This window comes from Zerene cesonia, chromosome 26, assembly GCF_012273895.1.
Source record: "Zerene cesonia ecotype Mississippi chromosome 26, Zerene_cesonia_1.1, whole genome shotgun sequence".
Classification (NCBI taxonomy): domain Eukaryota; kingdom Metazoa; phylum Arthropoda; class Insecta; order Lepidoptera; family Pieridae; genus Zerene; species Zerene cesonia.
In genome coordinates, this window is record NC_052127.1 from 3,703,574 (window position 1) to 3,721,707 (window position 18,134).

Genomic DNA, 18,134 nt, shown 5'->3' on the forward strand with positions numbered 1-18,134 from the left:
AAATGACAGATTCGAAATTCAAATGTAATATTTTTTTATAATTAAGTGTAACAGTATTTATGGCCAGACTAAGTATTCCCACAAGATTCACAAAAGAAATTTATAAATATTAGACATTGATAGCCCATTATTTCCTCTTTTAAAGTCAATTTTTTCTACAGATCGGTTTAAATTGTGTATAATAAACTCTCTGACCTTCTTCCCTATACTATTAGTATGACACATTAACATACGAGTATTTAATCAAAGCCACGTCTTGTGCGAAATGTGTGATATTAATCGGCTTAACTCATTAGTATAACAGCCATTACAATATTACAAAAGTCTACAAATTTTCCACAGCAAAGTAACAAAATGCCTTTATGCGGTTCTTTTCTTATCAACAATAGGAAGGGGATGCAATAAAACACATAGCTACACGGCAACAATTTATTGCGTCGCCAATACTTACTATCAAAGTATTAACTATTATATAATTAACCTAATCATGATAACGCTCCGACGACATTTTATGCACAATTTTTACAAACGCCATATCGAAGCTCCACTTTAAAACTAAACATAAAAATACACAAAACATCTTGTAAGGAGATTATTAACAATAGACTGTTGTCTAAGTTACAAAAAGCCAGGCTTTAGAAGGAAATATGATGCTCGAATAATTTAAAATTAAATAATTATGTATAGCTACTAGTCAAATGTCACATAATAAGTAATAGTCGCAATTTAGTACAGTGGAGTCATGAATACAACAAATATTACAAGAGAGAAAGAGAGAGAAACAAAATATAATATATATTACAAATACAATAATGCGTCCATAATTTTAAACTGTCCCCAAAAAATCTGTCGCATAAAATAAAAGTTTACATATTTAAAATAATGCACAAATATATTACGCCCATGAATAAAAGAAGAGTTCCCGCTATAGGCACTAATCGATACATCATTATTTACAATCTTATTATTCTAATATAATATTTCATTGCGTCATTGTATCGAAGAACTATTAAAAATAAAATTTTCGCTATAAATCTCTTATACACTAGCGAACACTCCGGAGTTACTTGTGAATTCTGTTTTAGCCTACACTTTAAATGTATGCAACATTACGACGAAAATATTCCAAATACGAAATTTTCGTCACTTCTGTCAAAAAAATATTACGACAATGTTAAATAATCAAATTGATAAGACGTACAATTTAAATCACTTAAAACGAATATGTATTTTTTACAGCCAAAAATCGTGTAGACTAACCAACAACTGTAAATAACGTACCTTATATATGTATATCTATTTAGAATATATCAAGCCGGAGACTACAGTTTCTATCGAATCGGATCAACTAGAGTGTGTAACATGAATATATCTGAGCGAAACTACGAGATAATTAAGGGCTCGTCAGACCTAATAAATTATGCCATACGATGTATGTCTTTTACCACATCACAATATATTTCAAGCGGCAAAATTATTTATAATACAAAGGCACTAAAATCCGTTACGGGGCAGTAAATTGTATATATGTTTATATTAATTTTTATAAGCTAGATGTATGTAGATCCGCAAGCCCAAAATCTTTCTTTTTTAATATAATAATATTAAACAATTCACTCCTTGATAAGTTCTAGAGGGTTACTGCGACGACTTAAAACAGCGCTAATTCCAGCGCGGGAAAGAGACAGAACTGTTTTGGTCGTCTATCGCTATCACGTTATAAGACGTTGCGGTAACCTCCCTGCTCGAATCATTTGTCCATAGTGAAAACCAAACTCACTAGAATGTATGACGAGACCTTAAATTATATATATATATATTTTAATATGTGCGTGACATTGAACTCTAAGTCGCATGTACTTCTCAATAGCCTATTCAATATTTGGTGTCATCGTAATTAAATATAATAATATGTTTATATCAATCGCTCTATTTAAAAATATTTTGACACTTTATACTTTTGAAAATCTACGACAATGATTATAAAAAACAATCATTAAAATCTACATATCACGTTTTACATTCCTTTAATGTTTATTTTTTTAAATAAAGAAAAATATATGCGCGCAGGCTTTCTTTTTAATATGACATATACAACGAAATTTTTAGTAACATTAAATGTTTCAATGTTATTGCTATAACTTGTATGCAACTGTAAAGTCCTTCCTTTCACCGCTAAATAACCCACGAATCAGCGTCGAGTGTGGATTATCATCATTCATAATGCTTGTCTATAGAAAATTATTACACATAAATAACAACTGACTTTGGCTTCGTATTATGATGCCTCATTTAGCGTATTTTCTTTAAATGATTAAATTACTGTAACCAATGACTTTTTATGTGTGTTTGTAATAAACTTGTACAAAAAATTGTATTTAATTTTGCGACTGATTTATATATAATGAATTAACCAATTTCCGTAGACAATGATGATAACCCACAGCGTCGCTAGCGGCACACACACACGGTTGGGCGCTTTTGTGTGTGCTACTGGAAGTCCGCCAGTGTTTGCCGCCAGGTGGCGTGGAACGGAATGCGCAGGAGTTTCAGCTTCGTGTTGGGCAGTTGCGCTGATAGCAGGCGCTGCAGAGTGGGGATTGGTAGGATTTCCACCTAGAATGAACAAATTTTATATTAATCAATGTTCATTTATATAACAAAAAAACACATTAAGCACTAATAAAACTATTACTATATTACTATTGTTATTGACTCTCCGCTTTAGACGATGATAATTGTGAAAAGAAATGAAAATGAAATAAAATTAATGTACTTGTTTGCTTCTATCCTCTCAAAGACTTCTACAGTTATATATCACAGTAATACGTACACTAATACACGTGCGGCGGCGAAATGGCGCATTTCATAACTCACGGGTTACTAAACACCTCCCCCCCACCCTGAATTGCAGCCGGCCGGTAACCTTTCGAATGTTATTTAAACCGGCAACCTGGCGCAAGTCACAAATGTGCGCATCGAACCCCTGACCGTAGCGGAGCGCTCACCTGCGGCGGGCCGGCGACGTGCCGCAAGTCGTCGGGCAGGCGGCAGCCGGGCACGGGCTTGAGCACGGGGATGCACTCGCCGAGGTCGCGGCGCGGCGCGTCGTCGTCGGGCGCGTCGCCCGCGTCGCCGCCCGCCTCGCACTGGTCGATGAACAGCTCGGTGACGCGCAGCAGCTCGATGGTGACGCCCCACATCAGGTGCGTCAGCGTGTCCTTCAGCCGCAGCACGCCGCTCAGCACCTGCCGCAATGGGATTTATCGTAACGTTCTGTTTGCTAATACCCAAATAGATCATACAGTATCATTGAAATTAATTCAGTTAAAGATTGTAAGGCGCACCTTTTTAGTGTTAAATAACATATAGCATTCCTATCAAAATCCTACTAATCCTATCCTACTTATATTATAAATGCGAAACTTTTATGTGTGTGTGTTTGTTGCTCTTTCACGCAAAAACTACTGAATCGATTGCAATGAAATTTAGTACGTAAATAGCTGACCAACTGGAATAACATCTAGGCAACTTTTTATTCCGGTATTCCTACGGGATACAGACTTAAAAACCGCGGAGCGCAGGTAGTTATATTAATAAAGCTATTTTATCTATGTATCTATGTAAATGTTATGAAAAAGGAATATAATCTCCATAATATTTCAATTAATACTTAATCGTATCATGAAACAATTATTTAATTTCATTTATAATCAGACAAAATTACCTGTTTGTTGGTAGTGGCGGATTGTGATACATATGTCGGTATGATGAGTAGTCTCTGAATATTTTTACATTCCGCTAACGCATCATCGAAGCCAACCTGAAATCAAAACACAAAAAAGTTATTTCATTGTATATTATCACCGTAAGCCGACATATTTAACGTGGGGTGCGCCTTAGGCATAAAAAACCGAAAGAGTATAAAATTCGATTGTTGAGGCGGGAAAACGGGTAGAGGCAGGGCGTTTCTACGGTTTGACAAAAAGAAGCGGATTCGACTACCGCCCCGTTTAATTTCTCATTTTCTCAAATATTTCAATGCTATAAAATTAACAATTAAATCACCGTAAGCTATTTATGAGAATAGCCATTACAAAAAACCATATATTTGCATTAAAATTAACCAGCTTTCGGCTCTTCAGGGCTCTTCAGGGCTCGTCAGAGCGCGTCAGGGCCGTCAGAGCGAGAAGCGGCGAGGAGCGGCGCGTGCGCAGCGCACTCACCTTAACGTCAAAGTTGACGAGCTCGAGGCGGGTGAGCTTGGGCAGCGAGGCGAGCGCCTTGAGCAGCGCGGGCGCGGCGCAGTGCGGCACGCCGCGCTCCAGCCGCAGCCGCCGCAGCCGCACCAGCCGCGCCAGCGCCGCCGCGAACGCGCCGCCGAACGAGCACTCGCCCAGCTCCAGCGACTCCAGCTGCGGACGCGTAAATACGTGTACACTCGCATCGAACATTGCGATCGGTGATTCATAATTCAGTACACATTTGGAATTATCGCAAACAGAGGGATTATAAAAAATATATTATTTTATTTCATCCCATTAGTTAATTAATGGTAATAAAATCTTTTCTCTCAAATATTATCTTTAGAGTTTACCCCAACCCCGAATATTGTTTTAATGTCCTACTGTGCTGTGATATCGGAAGTAAGGAAGACAATGCGAATAGCAATTCAGCTAAATGACGATTTTTGCAAATTCATTTTAAGCATTAAAAAAGATTAATTTTTTCATTCAATCATTATTACTTAACATTTGTAATAACAATATAATATACTTCAAAAATGTATATAATATACTCCTTATTTAATCATTACCTGCTCCAATTGCCCAACAACTTCACATGCACACCAGCCGAGTTCTTTGATGGACGTTAATGATAAGTGTTGGAGGTTGCGCAGATTACTTAGCGGCGAGAGGTCGCGCGTTAACGATAAACCTTTTAGACTCTGAAAACAAAATTTAAAATTAAGAATAAGAAATACAATTCGTACGCGTTTTAAAGACCTATGGCAAAAAAGGTGTATTTTAAATGAATCGAACATCTATGGATTCAAAAGTAACAGTTGTTTCGCTGATATTAAGTATAACATTATCAATTGACATAATCTAATTTCTTTATGAATCAAATGGAAGTAATGTTTGCTTCTTTATTTATTGCCATTATGAACACGGAAAACACAAAATAATATTTCATATATAAGGTAGCGGGTTGTGGGGTTGGCGGCCGGTTACCTTGAGGCGCAGCAGCTCGAGGCGCGGCAGCAGCGCGAGCGGCGCGGGGTCGAGCGCCGTGTCCCAGATGGCGGGCGCGGTGAGCGCGCGCAGCGAGCCCACGCGCGCGCACACCGCCTCCACCGCGCGCGCCGGGCAGCGGCACAGCTCCAGCCTGCGGGCGCCACCACTCTCTGTACTGTAGCGTACGTGCTCGCGAGCCGTACCGGCTCTAACAGCTTATGCTAGCACTTGACTGAACGCACCGATTCGGTCGACTATGAAAACACTTTATCGCTTGCCCACACCTCACGCGTCTCGCATCACCAGCGTGATTCGGGGTGTGGATGGTTTCATGTGGCAGTCAATAATGCGTACAAATAGTTCTAACATTTTGTTTGTGTTGCATACATTTTTTTGAGAACATTAAGCAAATCTCTGCATTTATTTGACATGAATATCGAGTCAAACGCATTGCGCCACTAAACGTGAGCACAGGTAACTATTATCTTGTGTTTGATTTTACGCGAGTATTATACATTTAGATATTAAAGACTTTTTAACGGATTTTAAACGCGATTTATTATATATGTTTCCAGTGATGTGTAATGTGTTCAAAACGTCGGATTAATAATATAATGAATAAATGGCGTTTAAAATCCTCATTGTTTATTAACACTTTACCTCTCCAGTGTATCGACGGAAGCTATGTGTTCAATGAATTGGTCCCAGAATGTAGCGTCATTGGCCGGTAGCAGCATTTTCCGTAGGTCAAGCCATTTGGTCGAATGTTTCTTTAGCGCCGCACACAATCCGCCCCAGTCACTTACCTAAAACATTATGTACGAATTTAGAAGATGCAATTATTTTAATTATGTGTAACAATGAATGAAAACGGATATTCTATCTTAATGGTTTATGGTTTTCAGCATTTATTTCTAGTCATCAAGCAAAAAGAAAAAGTATCGGGAACTAAAATTGTTATAAACATTACTATTTACTAACTCTAGTTAAGCGAACTTAGCTGCTTTTATAACGCTTACATGTGAATTTTTCATCCGCACGTGCCGCCACAGCTGCGGCGCGGCCGTCATCTCCTGCCACAGGCGGCACACTCGCGCGCACCGCGCCAACTCCCGCATGCCCACGTATTGGAATATCTGCAAAACACATATATTTAAGCAAAATTTTATCCCAAGAGATTTTGAATATTAAGGATTCCTCCATAAATACCTATATACTAGGTACAATAAACTATCAATATAAAAAATCTAATAAAACATAAAAAACAATTTCTATAAGATACAAACTTTACAATATTTACTAATTTGAGCCATTGGTATTGCACTTATCAAAATAATGTTTGTAGCCGTCTAACTATTTCTCAAGAAAAAATAGACAACAACTACTGTTACAATCCATCACTATATCATATAAAACAAAGTCGCTTCCTCTGTGTATACATACTGTAGTATATACGCATCAATTTTTAGAACTACACAACGGATTTAAAAGGGGTTTATTCAACAGATAATACGTATAAGCTTAAATTCGGAATAATTTAACGCTCTCGAAGCCGCAAGCGAGAAAGCTCCTTAAGAGTATACGAGTAAAAGTAAAAAAAAAAACCATCATAACAAACGAATGGACGCACCTGCACGGCGACATGATAGTTCTTCTCCTGCGCGCGCTTGTAGAACGCGGTGAAGTGGTCCGTGTCGTCGAGCTTCGGGCGGCCGCGGCGGCGCGGCGACGCGTTCGCCGGCGGCGACGCCGCGCCGTTCGCCACGCGCCCGCGCGGGAACTTCTCACTGTATTATGACAAATTATAGTTTTATTTACGTTTACGTGTATTTATTTGTGATACTGAGTGGATTTATTTTCATAGAAAATATTCAGGGTATTTTACAGATACAGTGTTATTTTAAGTAGCATGGGATTATAGTTTTTATATCGACGTCACCTATTGCGCTTTAGATTACAAAAAAAAAAGCAAAGAGATTTTAAGGACAAATATCATCTAACTATCCAACTAATAATATGTACGTCCAAACATTCAGTTGATGCAAATGTCATATAAAAGATAGTATGTATTTCAATTATTTGTTCTTTTGAACGTTGTATGTAAACGACTTTTTTAAACGTGCGAGATCAATCTTATTGTCTATTAAAATCATTACATTAAGTGGTTCACGGTTCTTACAACTAATGACTTACCTTGAAAATATTTAAAATTTAGTTAGTAGATTCAATTATTTTAAGCAATTAAATAATAAATATCACATACCTTGTCCATGAGGTTATCTAAATAACATTATACATAAAGGCAGATGAATGATCAGTAATAATATTAGAATATAAAGAAAATGTATTGATGAAAAAACTTATCATTCATCTTTTTACTTCTAGACAACAGCAAATAAATCGAGAAACATATCAATTATTCTTTATATTTGGCTTTAAATAACCTGAAAGGTTACCGTGACTTTTTAGAGCAGTACTCATTGCAGTGTGGGAAGACAGACCTATACAAGGGGTCCAACACTATCCCTTTACCACACTGGAATTAGTACTGCTGTAAGACGTAACAGTAACTCCCCCCTCCCCCTCAATTTAGCAATTTTATACAATAAAATTCACACCTTATGGGTTCTGTCATAACATAACTTTAAAATATTTTTAAAGCAAATATTTTTATAACAAATATGTTTCCAGAAAAGGTATGAAAATACGCAACATAATCAAGTATATTTTTATTATACAAGTTGCCTGAGCACTTCACATACACATAGCGCGCTTAAAACTAATAATCACTTGAAACCAACTTCATTAACATGCGATTAAATAACTTTGAACTGCATACTTTGTTCTTTAACTTGTTACGCTTAACTATAAATAAAAATAATGATCATACTAAATACATAGCTTGTTTCCTTTTATAATATAAAATAAAATAAAGATCAAAGAAAATGTAAACAGAATCAAGTGTAAATTCAGTTTTACTAAAATTAGCGACCGGCACTTATTTTTATTATTTTTATTTTTAGGCAAGTCTAAATTAAAACGAAACATGTGCAATTTAATGTAGGTTTCATTAAATTTGTAAGGTGCCATAGTTGTTATTTATTATCTACCCATCTTTTTAATGCAACAACAATTGTATTGAAATAATTTTATTTTTTCATAGTACTACAGACCCAAAAATAAAATACACAGGGAACCCTTGTATACATCCTAAGCAAAAAACAAATATTGACTTCAGGAAATAGAGTAAATATTTATTAATTTTCATCAAATAAATATAAAGGATATTGCATTTATCTAATATGCCTCGAAAGAGATAATATATATTGAAACAGGAGATGCGACTATGAGAAAAACACTAGATGACAGAAATCGCTTTAGAAACATAATAATATGTCTCTTTCAGACTCTATAACTCATAAAAATAAAGAATGCGAATATGGCCAGAGACAACAATAAATACCGCTCACAATTACTCATCTTCCTCACACTTGCCCACTTATATGACGCTATCTATCGCACTTGGAAAATAACAAATACAACCTCAATTCTCTTTTAAAATTTTTCGTACAGTCTATCTTTATACATATATAATCTATAATTATAGATTATCTTTTCAATTCTGCTGTCCCCTCGCCACTACAATAAATCTTCTGCCGTTTATAACAGCTAGAGATTGGGGTAGGGTTTGTCTGTGTGGTAATGGTGTGGTGGGCGTAGCGGCGGGGGTTGGGGGGGGTGTAGGCACTGCTGGGGCCACAGGGGCTGCTGGGGCCACTGGGGCGGTGGGGCCCTGCGGCTGGTTGGCCCCAGTGGCACTGGGGGACACGGCCCACACTTTCTGTCCGTCAGCACCGCCTGACATCTGAAACGGGTTAGTTATTATGAGCAAATACTATTATCCATGTACTAAAGAGGAAATTATAATGTATCCCTCTTCTATTCTTAGTATTATATGGGAAAGTGTGTCTGTTTGTATGTATGTTTGCTTGTTTGTCATTCTTTCACGTCGTAACGGATTTTTTGATACAATGATTATGTTAGGAGTCTGGACACAGTTTGAAGGGTAGAGTGATACACTTCATTTCCAGTAAATTTGGTGTGTAACATTTCATTCCCATTGGAAGATTCATTATGATTGTGCATTTACTTTCTTTTCAAAAACAATATTCACCTTCATGCGCAACAGCACTCGCTTATCGCTCCTCTGTTTGGACGGCACGAGCACGCGCCTCGGCACCGGCACCGTGTTGGCGGACATGTTGGCAGACATGTTGGCGGACATGTTGGCGGACTTGTTGGCCGATTGGTTGGCGTTGCTCGGCGTGATGGGGGTCGGCGTTTGTAGCCCAGTGTTTGTTGTCACACCGGACTTGTGGATCAGCGGTGGCGGATCTCGTGGTGGTGTTGTCTCGCAATTCTACAATAACCATTGTAACGGTTAATAAACAATCTAACGGTTAATTCAGAACGAGATAAATTAAAGGTATATTTAAAATGATAACATTCACATTTTATTAACTCAATCGCAAATACTTTTTACGCCACTCGCTTTATCTAGTTACGTTTCTTTTACTTTTCAAATTACAAAAAAACCGAAAATTTTCTTCTTCATCACATTCATCACACAAAACGTGGATTTCGAATTTGGTTTCATCAAAATCATTCACCACATGCACCCCTCACCTTACAGTAGAAGGGATGCGGCGGCGCGTGCGCGAAGCCCACGCACGCGGGGTGGTAGAGGCAGAGGCAGGCGGCGCACGCCAGCGAGGGCACCGCGCGCCCGCACGACATGGAGCACGGCTGCTGGGCGCCGCGGCCCACCTGTCACGTATTTCGATTAGTGTGTGACACAAATTATTATCAACATTTTATTATATCAATATATAGTAAACGTTTAAACTGAACTCTGTTACTAGGAATAGGACGTTTTTCGGTTAGATCTCATAAAGCGTGATAGAATTAATGAAGTTAAAATATCGAGGATAAGCAAAGGTTGACAAAAAACCACGGGAGAATTATTTTTTTTTTGACAATTACTCCGCACTTGAGCGAATTTTATTTTCGTAAATCATTTTTTTTTAATATTTAATTATGTAGAACATAAACATTTATAGCCATTTCCACAGCTTGCTGATATATTCAGTATTTATCATAACTATTGTCCTACATGTTAATCCATTATTCACTACTTTAAATGTCACAAAAAGCTAACCAGAGCATATCAGCAAGTTGAAGTTATAGTTCCACATATACTACATATAACAAGTAGTAATTTATAAAATTAAACCGACTTCCAAGATTTTATCCTTTATAAGTGCCTAAAAAGGCGTGGAAGCTACTGTGACTCCTTGAATATTATATTAAGCCTTTTATCTCAAAAATTATTGAACTGATTTTGATGAAACTTGCACGCTTAAGTTGGAACATACTTATCACAACAAAAATAAATTGTTAAATCAGATTTACAGTTTTTGAGTTAGTAGATACTAACACAATAATAATCAAAATAAATTTTAGTCGATTAACAATTAATAAAATTTATTACTTTCTACAAAAATGTCACCGACGTCCCTACGAAGGAGGTACCAATTCAATTTCTCAAAATGGGACCAAATAACAACAAGAATCGCGGTCGAAAACCCACGGAGTTATTAACAAAAAATCAAATGAAAACATTCGAATTGAGAACCACCTCTGTGGGGCGTCGATTGAACAAAAAAAAAAAAAAAAACAAATAATAAATAAGTTGTTATACGTCACCTGGTTGGCGGGCGGCGCGGGCGGCGGGCGCGCGAGCAGCGGCGGCGGCGCCGTCCTGCGGCCACACTACACTCCACCACTACTCACCGCCTCCGCGCGACGCTTTGCGGCCGTGTCGACGTGCGCGCGCGCGTACGTGCGTACTCGTTTACGTGCGTATACGTGTACGTGCGTATGGAATTTTGACGTGATACGGGTCTTTTTTTGTGATTCTAGTATGAATTCAATGGATTGCCGCGTACTTTCATCGGTTTGTTGATATTTTTTAATACCGGCGTACGGCGTATACACACTTTTTTGCTTAATGATTGATTCTTTAAATTATTCATGACTAGTGTATACAGATTTTATACATATACTATTAGAGTTTTAAAACAAGCGAACTAGCTTAATATTTTATTATTATTTTATTAATATTAAATTTAATCACAATTATTAATAATTGATGAACCAAAAAAAGCCGTATCACATAATATTCCAATGTAAACCAGTTTTTACGCAAATTAAAAAAACGTCGACATTACCGTAAAGCTCGGCGAACATTACAAAATATAAAATGTAAACACACTTAAAAGAAAAATGTGAATACATTTCAAATAAAGAATATAAAAAACCGTGAACCACCGTAATGTTAAGAAAAATCCTACCTAACCTTTTAATGTAATAAGATGTTTTATTTAACCTTACATAGGAGTAAAAGGCCATTTAATATATTATTATTAACCATTGCAAAGTATTGATTGTTGTTTTTTTTCTTTCGATTTCTTAATTTTTACAAAAAAAAAGACAAATGTTGTGATAATTAATTGTATGTATGCAATAAAAAAAACAACAAACAACTTTTGTCCGAATAAATTATTGCCGTTAATCTCATTTCTATGTTTCATAAATTGTCAATTAAAACGAAAAGTATTATCTTATGAAATAATAGTTTCCTACTGAGTTATCAATAATTAATAAGCATATTAAATACCAATTAATTGTTGAAAACTCCAAAACGTATATCAGATTAAGATTACATTCATTACATAATTTATTTTTAAAAAGACATTCTAACTTGCTCTCATTGCATAAATGCTTCATGATCATTATAATTTTAGTTTATATTTCGTTATCGTTGCGAACTATGCACATAGCGCTGCATTAGACGGGACTGAGGGATCGCTACCGACGGCTAGTCCACCCACTATCAAAACCATACTAAATAGAATCTTAACCTGATGTACGTCGTCCCCCCCCCCCCCCCCCCCCTCCCCCAACTCATTCAACCCCACAGCATACCTAGGTTTCTTCCAAGCGGCGCTATTATTATTATCAGCGGCGGCCACAGCTGGCTGCGTCTGCGGCGGCTGCGTCGGTTGCGGCGGTTGCGCCGGCTGCGCCTGCGCAGACTGCCGCCGCGGCTGTTTCGGCGTGACTGGCGGTTGCGGTGTGACCGGCGCGCTGTTGTTGTTTAGCCGCGAACCCATTGATTTTACCTAGAAATATAAGCAAATCAGGAATTAGGCCTACCCAGTCTTCGCTGGAAGATATAAGATATCTAGACAAAAAAAAGAGTGTTTAAGAGAACAATTTGTATAATGTTACTTGTCGCATAAAGATATTTAAAAATCCTATGTAACATACCTTTAACTTAGAAGGTGGTGATTTTGTTGTATTGTGTTCTGGACTGGCCCCTTTTGGAGGTTTGGGTTTGGGCGTGCGTTTCCCCTCCACTGGCGTGGGCGCCGCGACAGGTGACTCCACACGACGCATTAGTTTTGCATCGCTGTATAAACAAATATATTGTTAAACACTCAAATTAATTAAATTCTACGCGGTTCCTATGTCTCTATCATAAATTAGGAATTATTAGATAAATATAAATTTGTAATAGCAAAGATTTCTATTTAGTACAATAATAACTTTTACATAGGGTAATTCAGTATCCGGCTCGAAAGACCAAAAATGTACATTACAATAATTCACAACAATTCCTAAATCAAATTATTTTATTCCTAAATCAACAGTTAGACTATGTAATATCAGTTCAAAGATAGTTAATTAGTATTAAAAATACTTACCGAATTATTTCCTTTTCGGGATCATCAATACCAAGAGGTTCTTTGAAAAATGAAAAGTTTTCTAATGTAAGTCCAGTTCCAGACAAATGTTCAGATACCTGCAAATAAAGAAAAAAAAAATGGTTACATTGATATTCAGTTGCATTAAGCATGCATATGAAAAATTCATCTGGTGTCTTGATTTACTTAAAATTTATATTTCGTATGGTTGTCTAGAAGAGATGCTTAGTAGCCATACGGCCGCCATTTGTGTATGTCTCTTTTTCTGATGTATATCTTTTTCGTACGTGTAATAGTGTACAATAAAGCAGTTTCATTCATTCATTCATTCATTCATTCATCCATTTATTCAGCATTAGCTGAGCAGCAGGGATGCACGCGGGACCCACCTCGCGAGTGGAGCGCAGCTTCTTGCCCGCCGGCGTGTAGTAGTAGATGTCGGCGTTGCGGCGCGAGTGCGCGTCGTGCGCCGCGCGGAACACGAGCTCGCGCTTCCAGCCGCGCTCCAGCGGCACGCGCAGCAGCGGCGACGACATCTCCGTGGTGGGCCGGCGCCCGCGGCCCAGAGGGGACGACGACGCCTGTGCGTGTTTATACAAACATTATAGATTATATAAATGAAGTCCCGTGCCCCCTAGTGGGGTATAGGGCAGATGATATAAGTCTGTTTCACTGATCGATTTTCTTTATGGACAAGTAGGTGATCAGCCTTCTGTGTACTGCCAGACCGAGAATCAAACACAGGGCAGGGGGTACAGTGTCGATCCCGGAGGCGGCCATAGGTTATATGAATCATTAGGTAGAAAAAATGGAATTCAAATATTTCGGCGATCCAAATCAGGATTATAAGACAAACTCGAGAAATTATTGTATTGTCACCGATCCTTGATAAGTGTGCAAATTTTTTATTAATGTCCATTTAATGTGGATCAAAATGAAGTCATTGGAAGTCGTTTAAATAAAAACATATAGGCGAAGCTAACAAAAACGTGTTAAAAATACTTAAAGAAACTTTCAACATTTGCTAATGGTGTACTTCAGTGTCAGTAAATAAATTCACATCAACTAGTACAGTATCATACACATGAAAAACACTTGGCATTTGCTATTAAGAGAAAACATTAAAGTATTATATAAATATATACTAACTTTAACTTCCTCCTTTATAATGTCTATCCTGAAGTGCTGCATGCACAAATGATTTAATCAATTATTTACCTTTGGTTAAGCCAACTGTGGAATTTCAGTGTTAGTTGAAAATAACAATTTCAAACTATTTATTTAACATTTACCACATTAAAATATAATTCTTGATTAAAATGTTGTTCTTAAAATATCATATAAAACCACTATTTCAAAACTGTGTTCGAATTACTTGAGTTTTATTGCCTTAAAGGTGACGAATTTATTTTTGTTCATTGGATGATAAAATTTCAACCAACAATTGAGAAATCATACTGAAAAGAACTGAAATTAACAATGGTAGTAAGTACCAACACGAGAATATTATATACTATATAGTGATAATGAAAATAGTACTAACTTTCATATCTTCTTTACTCCCATTTACTTTCTGATGCTGCTTGCACAAAGAAGTTCATTTAAAAAAGGAGAAGATACATATTATTGAATTATTTTATTAATTAAAAACTTACATCTGTAGACGCAGCCCCATCACCGTCAGACCTGGAAGATAATGCCGAAGAAGGGCGGGAACTATCTGTAAGGATAAAAGAAAATGCAGCAATTTCAATTTGCAAAGCCATATATTTTTGAAAAAAAAAAACAAATTTATACAAAAATTCCCCGTTGATAAAAATGATTTCTAAAATATGTCGGGAACTATAAAAGTTGAGTAAAAATGTTAAAATATATTAAGTTTTTAGATACTACATGCGATTACACACTCCTATATGCATTTCTAATTAGGTTACTAAATTATCCAGTCGGGCAGAAATCATCATTGCTTCTGAATTTAGATTTGTAGCTTAGAGAGTGCATTTACACATAAAGTACTAAATTCAGTAACAGCTGACCTTAAAACAATCAAAATTCTGTGAAATATAACAAGTGCCTTAAGTTCCAATCCAATAACTTAAACCAATATTTTTACTGATGCATTATAAGATCCTGAGATGGGTATATAAGGGTTAAACTAATATATGCAAAATCAAACTTACCTGTATCTTGCCTGGGTCTTTTACTGGCCTTCAATGGTAGCAGTGAAGTTGAAATATTCCGTAATGGAGTGAAACTCTTCTCTGCTTCTGACACTTCCGCCTCCAAACGTTCTACACATATTATGTTATTTCGTCTTTGTAAATATTATATAATGTAGATATAGGGGCTGTACAAGTGTACAATGCTATATAAATGTAAGGAAGTGATATAGCAAGCATTTAAAAGGAACTATAGGGGCGCAAAAGACATGACAGCTAAGTATACTCTTCTTACCTAAAATTTTATTGTACCCGGTCAAGATGTTCGTTTCGACACGATCAAAACCCTTAAAATCCTCATCCGTTGAGTATCTCCGTAAAAATTTCCATTCTTCGTCTGTTGTGCATGTAAATCATTACAATTTAAGATTTGCACAATCAGGAAATTGATGTGTAAAACATTATACTTATCGTCAAAATAGTTAAATTTTTCTACTATTCTATGAATATATGAAAATCATGTTAACAATATTCATCTTAAACTGCCACTATCCAATATTTTAAAACCTCACACAAATATTATCAGACACAGAGCTTTTAAATAAAAACTAATGATGTATGTTACTCACCCACTATTTTGTTAAATTCTGTCAAGTCATTCTGGTCTGCCTGCTCAAATCCTTTGAAATCCCCATCATCACTAAATGCCGCAGATGCTCTGCGTTTAATGCCTCGTTTATCTTCTTCTGTCTCATCTTTGTCTATTATATCTTTATCGTCATCATCAATTATTTTTTCCTCTGGTTGTTCATCAGAGCCTTAAATAATTACATTTTAAATAAATTTATTAAATACACTTTCACACTTATAATAAAGATATAGTAATAAATTATAATATTAGTCATGCATTATTAGCTAGAGAATTTCTTATATTTCCCTATAGAGTCCATATTTAATTATAAGAGTATCAGTGTCATTGAGTCTATAGGGTAGAAGAGAGAAAGTGGGATTGGAATAGCAAGTGCATTCTTCTATCTTACGCAAAAACTACTGAACCGATGAATGATCAACCGAATGAATTTATAATTTGGTACATAGATAGCTGGATAACTGGAATAACATCAAGGCTACTTTTTATCCCGACATTCCTACGGGATATGGGTATACGTGGGTGAAACAGCGGGGTGCAGCTAGTAATCTATATTATATAAATAAAAATTAATCACTAAAATGATTTAATATTGAAAAATTCTGAAAAACTGCACCAAATCGGTCAAATTTTTTTAGATGTTCAATACTGTCAGACAAATTATTGTTGGTTAAAAATTAATTAATGAAAAAAAAAATTTTAAGTTCCTACATAAAGTCACGCCTGGGCGGAGTCATAATTAACAACCAGTAGTATAGCTATTTTATTAACAAAAAACCTGATACTAATATGTTATCACCAAATGTGAATGACACACAGCATTCTCCAAATTAAATCATCAGTAGTGACTATTCAGTCAAATCTCAGCCTCGCCAAAAAGGTCAATTTTGTATTTACTCTAAAGAAAAACAATCAGTACATTAGACATTAATGTGCACAAAATTAATGTGCAGGGATCTCAATAAGTAACACAAAACACCTAACATATAGGCCAACTTGTAGAGATATTATAACTCCGCTGCATCAATGTATGCCAATTTGCACTCAAAATTTCTAGACTAAAAAACCCAATAAAGCAATTAACACAAGTACAGTCAATTAAAAAGCGAAACTACATATGTTGAAATAATTCCTGGTGGTCATATACATCAAGAATAACCTACCTATTTGTGTGTTAAGCTGATAAGTAAATTGGGATCTGGTGATAGCTCAATAAAATTTTCAATAATATTGAGCATTAGCTATCAGTTCTATCATAATGAAACATTTTTCACAGTTCCATCCATACATAATGTGCCAAGTGTACATATGAAAATTTTGTCACAATAATTGTTTTTAACCATAAAATGCACTAATATAGTCTTAAAATAGCGAAAAATTATTTCTGATTATCATTCACGTTCGAATACTTAAAAATGGAAAGGCAAAATCAAGTAGAAACGGATTATATATAATGTCAACACAAAAAAATAGGTTATGTTTTGGGACAGTCAACATACCTTTACTGGATTCTTCGGTGTCGCCAGACTCTGGAGCGGGAGGCTCAGCAGATACCTTTGACGATTGCTCCGCAACAGGAGCCTCTTCTGCAACATCATCAGCCCCCACTTTGGGTTCCTCGCTTGACGCGTTATCTCCCACCGCCATTTCATCCGACATTGTCAATTCTAAATATATCACAAATGTACACTGTCAAAGCCTAAATAATCACATAACAAATAGTCACGACACTACACCAGACTACACGAGAATAATAATTAACAGAGCTTCTGCGCGTCACTACGACAATTTCCCGCTATATTGTCTGAGAATAAAAACTTCTTGAATTACGCTCATAAGACACGTATAATGTGATTTTTATGTGCACGATTTTAAAAGTCTAAAATCTTTGTAGATTTACGCACCGATTCACTATATTCAGAAGGCAATATAGACGAAAATTTAATGAATTTACGTCTACACTATGTTTCCAAAGGAAAATGTCGTTCGTCAAATCATAAACAACATCCGCTCGAGCGACGCCACATTGCTTGTCTATGATTGATGTTACAAGTTCAAAAATGTTTTTAAATGTCATAAAATTTGAATAAACGCGTGATCTATGCTTTTAATAATCAGGGCTCAATAATACGTTATGGCTTAGGACCTAATATGGATACTCGTCAAATTAACGGCTGAACATAACAAGGGTGATTTGATTATTGTATAGTTTCCACGCTTTTATTTTCTTATAGAATATTGTTAATATTACTCGCTATTT

At 36.3% G+C, this 18,134-nt stretch overlaps 1 protein-coding gene across 2 annotated transcripts; it reads right to left on the reverse strand.

Moving 5' to 3' along the window:
• Positions 1-414: 414 nt before the first annotated feature.
• On the reverse strand, positions 415-17,909 carry LOC119836891. 2 transcript variants are annotated; one of them, XM_038362333.1, is made up of 18 exons: positions 17,374-17,909; positions 15,855-16,043; positions 15,521-15,622; positions 15,247-15,357; positions 14,722-14,786; positions 13,456-13,647; positions 13,067-13,164; positions 12,630-12,771; positions 12,285-12,481; positions 6,868-7,024; positions 6,257-6,373; positions 5,898-6,043; positions 5,235-5,388; positions 4,817-4,948; positions 4,227-4,415; positions 3,728-3,823; positions 3,009-3,248; positions 415-2,616 (listed from the first exon to the last, which is right to left on the reverse strand). In XM_038362333.1, the coding sequence occupies exons 1-18, from the start codon at positions 17,531-17,533 to the stop codon at positions 2,491-2,493; spliced, it is 2,613 nt and encodes an 870-aa protein (XP_038218261.1). In that variant the 5' UTR covers positions 17,534-17,909; the 3' UTR covers positions 415-2,490. The 2 variants fall into 2 exon arrangements, with proteins under 2 accessions (XP_038218261.1, XP_038218262.1); XM_038362334.1 differs by lacking the exon at positions 15,521-15,622.
• Between the last annotated feature and the right edge of the window lie 225 nt (positions 17,910-18,134).

Coding starts and splice junctions, on each gene's coding strand:
- LOC119836891 (XM_038362333.1), bottom strand. CDS start 17,533: ATGTCGGATGAAATGGCGGTGGGAGATAACGCGTCAAGCGAGGAACCC. Junction 15,358..15,520: donor CGGGTACAATAAAATTTTAG/GTAAGAAGAGTA, acceptor TAATATGTGTAG/AACGTTTGGAGGCGGAAGTG. Junction 4,949..5,234: donor TCGAGCTGCTGCGCCTCAAG/GTAACCGGCCGC, acceptor TTTTGTTTTCAG/AGTCTAAAAGGTTTATCGTT.